This window comes from Salvelinus alpinus, chromosome 2 (assembly GCF_045679555.1).
Source record: "Salvelinus alpinus chromosome 2, SLU_Salpinus.1, whole genome shotgun sequence".
NCBI lineage: Eukaryota > Metazoa > Chordata > Actinopteri > Salmoniformes > Salmonidae > Salvelinus > Salvelinus alpinus.
The window spans coordinates 79,689,718-79,693,115 of record NC_092087.1 but is presented as its reverse complement, the minus strand read 5'-3'; the positions used below and the strand labels follow the sequence as shown (position 1 = coordinate 79,693,115).

The 3,398-nt window shown below is 47.5% G+C and overlaps 1 protein-coding gene across 4 annotated transcripts; it reads left to right on the top strand.

Moving 5' to 3' along the window:
• LOC139544474 (basic salivary proline-rich protein 2-like) lies at positions 1-2,195 on the top strand. Of its 4 annotated transcripts, none has more exons than XM_071351633.1 (4): positions 1-248; positions 341-399; positions 504-1,436; positions 1,599-2,195. In XM_071351633.1, exons 3-4 carry the CDS (start codon positions 888-890, stop codon positions 1,758-1,760), a joined length of 711 nt encoding a protein of 236 aa, XP_071207734.1. In that variant the 5' UTR covers positions 1-248; positions 341-399; positions 504-887; the 3' UTR covers positions 1,761-2,195. The 4 variants fall into 4 exon arrangements, with proteins under 4 accessions (XP_071207734.1, XP_071207709.1, XP_071207725.1 ...); XM_071351608.1 differs by having other exon boundaries at positions 103-248; positions 504-1,348; positions 1,518-2,195; XM_071351624.1 differs by having other exon boundaries at positions 103-248; positions 504-1,402; positions 1,563-2,195.
• The last annotated feature ends 1,203 nt before the right edge of the window (positions 2,196-3,398 follow it).

The window sequence follows — 3,398 nt, the reverse complement described above, 5'->3', positions numbered from 1 at the left end:
CTGAATGAAATCAAGCACACCTAATCTCAATTGGGAAATTGGACCAATGGAAATTATGTTCAGTGGCTTGCAGATGTACTTAATTAACCAGCCAGATTAGAAGGGTCTATGATTCCTTTGTAAGGCACAGCTAAAAAGACAACCAGATACGTTATTAGGGATCTCCTGGTAAGGCTTCTGGCTACCATTAGTTCTGAATACTGAGGTTTGATGAGAAAAATGGCTGTGAGTTTTGAATTGTCTTTGAGGTAAGTTGTATGGCTGTAGTTTGTTTCCCTTGTCTTCCATGTTTTACAGGTAGCTGTATTTAACTGACTAGGATGTTTTTATTTTTATTTAGAATTTCTTGGATTTGTTGCCTGCTAATTGGAGGGATAACCTGTTATCCTCCACCTAAAGGTATGTTTTGTTCTGCAAATTTTAATTCAGTAAAAGTAACACTGTATAAATGGCAGAACTTCACATGCTGGCATTTTAAGATTTGAAATTATTTTCTTTTGTAGGTAATTATAGATATATTCCCCAAAATCAATTAAAAGGAACTAGCCACAATGCAGCGGAAGCTACCGGCTCCCGTGCCTCGGCAGGTGAAGCAGCCACCCTTAATGCCTCAGCAAGTGTCACGACTGGCCCAAATACCTTAGGTGGAGCAACCGGAACCCGTGCCTCAGCAGCAGAAGTAGCCACCCACAATGCTTCATCAAGCGTCACAACTGGCCCAAATACCTTAGGTGAAGCAACTGGACACAGTGCCACGCAAGCGGCCACCCATAATGCCTCAGCAAGCGTCACGACTGGCCCAAATACCTTAGGTGAAGCAACTGGCCACAATGCTTCATCAAGCGTCACGACTGGCCCAAATGCCTTAGCTGAAGCAACCGGCCACAATGCCTCAAGTGTGGAATCTTGTTCAAAAGCCACAGGAGCCCTTGCCTCGGCAGAAGCCACAGGCGCCCTTGCCTCGGCAGAAGCCACAGGGGCCCTTGCCTCGGCAGAAGCCACAGGGGCCCTTGCCTCGGCAGGAGCCACAGGGGCCCTTGCCTCGGCAGGAGCCACAGGCGCCCTTGCCTCGGCAGGAGCCACAGGCGCCCTTGCCTCGGCAGGAGCCACAGGCGCCCTTGCCTCGGCAGGAGCCACAGGCGCCCTTGCCTCGGCAGGAGCCACAGGCGCCCTTGCCTCGGCAGGAGCCACAGGCGCCCTTGCCTCGGCAGGAGCCACAGGCGCCCTTGCCTCGGCAGGAGCCACAGGCGCCCTTGCCTCGGCAGGAGCCACAGGCGCCCTTGCCTCGGCAGGAGCCACAGGCGCCCTTGCCTCGGCAGGAGCCACAGGCGCCCTTGCCTCGGCAGGAGCCACAGGCGCCCTTGCCTCGGCAGGAGCCACAGGCCACCTTGCCTCGGCAGGAGCCACAGGCCACCTTGCCTCGGCAGGAGCCACAGGCGCCCTTGCCTCGGCAGGAGCCACAGGCCACCTTGCCTCGGCAGGAGCCACAGGCCACCTTGCCTCGGCAGGAGCCACAGGCCACCTTGCCTCGGCAGGAGCCACAGGCCACCTTGCCTCGGCAGGAGCCACAGGCCACCTTGCCTCGGCAGGAGCCACAGGCCTTGGCCCTCCTGTTCAACTCCTCAAGCAACATGGATTTTAGCAGCAGTGATGTTTCTCAGGATTTTGGGTCTGACGGTGACAATGAAAGCACCCAATGTGTCAGCTCCAGCAGCGTTCAAGGCAGCATCTTTGAACAGCCAATTCTCATCCCAATATAGTTACAAATCGGTGTATGAGAATGGCAAAACTGTCTACTCCCAAACCTGCCACACCACTGGGGAGGTTATACCTTTTTGATAGCGGAGATGCTCTCAAGGACCGTAGTGACGTTGGCATCTCTGAACCAAGCATATCCCCACCTGCTAAAAACTGACAACCTGCTAAAGGAACCCCACCACAAGGGAACAGCTACTGGGATGCAATGTCATGTACATTTTTTTACAGTCATCTGAACTGCGTTCTGATTTTGAAATCCTTTGTACTAATCATCTATCAACAGAATTGCAATGGTAGATTCATCCTTTGGATAACAATTCTGAGTTGTTGCTGACACTTTAAGCTTCCACTGTATGCTTTTGCGTCGGACAGAGAGTTGCTGCTGCTCATGCTACCCTGCATTACTTGTAAAACAATAAAATATTGTACCTTTAAAAGTGCCTCCTTGTGTTTTGAAATACTGTGTTTAATGTCTACCTTTGGCTTGCTGGTTGAGAACAGTGTTAGTTGCCATTGCAATTTGTAGTAAAAGGGAATGTGGTTCACAGTTCCTAATCTTTTGGATTTCAAATATATAATTTATTTGTATCTTTGCTGCTGGTTGACAAATCCCAAGATTGGATCTACGTTAAAGCCACTGACCACGTTTACATCAATATTCCGTTACTCGGGATACTGAAGTATTTATTTTGTGTTGACATGTAAACATCAAATCCTGTTTTACAAAAACCTGAGAAAGCTTGTACCCCGGAGATGGGCTACTGTGGCATGTAAACCTCTGAATTCTGTTTTTGTGGTATGCACAGGCTCCGTTTCGTATCTCATGGTTGTCTGACTCTCAAACAAATCAATTTAAAGTGGGCTACCTGCTCAGTTTGATCCACCATAACTGAGCTTAATGGCTACTTTCACCCCTAATTTAGACAGGTTTCTGCTTACATTAGGTAGGCCATTTGTCAACTATAGTTTCATACATGCAGCTTCTCTTCTGTCATAACTTGTTGCCTCAGAAGACTAAAGTAGTGCTCACAAATGTCTTACGTTGATAGAATGAATGCATTAGTAATCTTAACAGGTAAAATTAAGGACCAGGTAGCATGCTAGAACACAGTGGAAACATTGGTCCTGTGCCAAATGTAATTCTGACAGATTTTAAGGAAATGGAAAGCTGAGAATTGTTACTTCAGTTAGTCTTGGGTGTGTATTTTATGTGGTTGAAATGCTGTCTGCTTGCACATTACACGTCCATTCGCATTTTCCCTGAGACGCTGATAGAAATATATATCCACTCCTGTTCCCAAGACAATGTAAAGATACATTTTTATCATTTCACTGCAACTGAAGTTAATAAACTCTGCAAAAAAGAAACTTCCTCTCACTGTCACCTGTTTATTTTCAGCAAACTTAACGTGTAAATATTTGTATGAACATAAGATTCTACAACTGAGACAAACTGAACAAGTTCCATAGACATGACTAACAGAAATGGAATTATGTGTCCCTGAACAAAGGGGGAGACAAAATCAAAAGTAACAGTCAGAATCTGGTGTGGCCACCTGCTGCATTAAGTACTGCAGTGCATCTCCTCATGGACTGTACCAGATTTGCCAGTTCTTGCTGTGAGATGTTACCCCACTCTA

What these genes read in the sequence shown, in the direction of transcription:
- LOC139544474 (XM_071351608.1), top strand. Translation starts at nt 211, where the DNA reads ATGAGAAAAATGGCTGTGAGTTTTGAATTGTCTTTGAG. An exon ending in CTGTTATCCTCCACCTAAAG is followed by an intron (nt 400 to 503) that starts GTATGTTTTGTT and finishes TTTCTTTTGTAG; the next exon opens with GTAATTATAGATATATTCCC. An exon ending in GCGCCCTTGCCTCGGCAGGA is followed by an intron (nt 1,349 to 1,517) that starts GCCACAGGCGCC and finishes CAGGAGCCACAG; the next exon opens with GCCACCTTGCCTCGGCAGGA.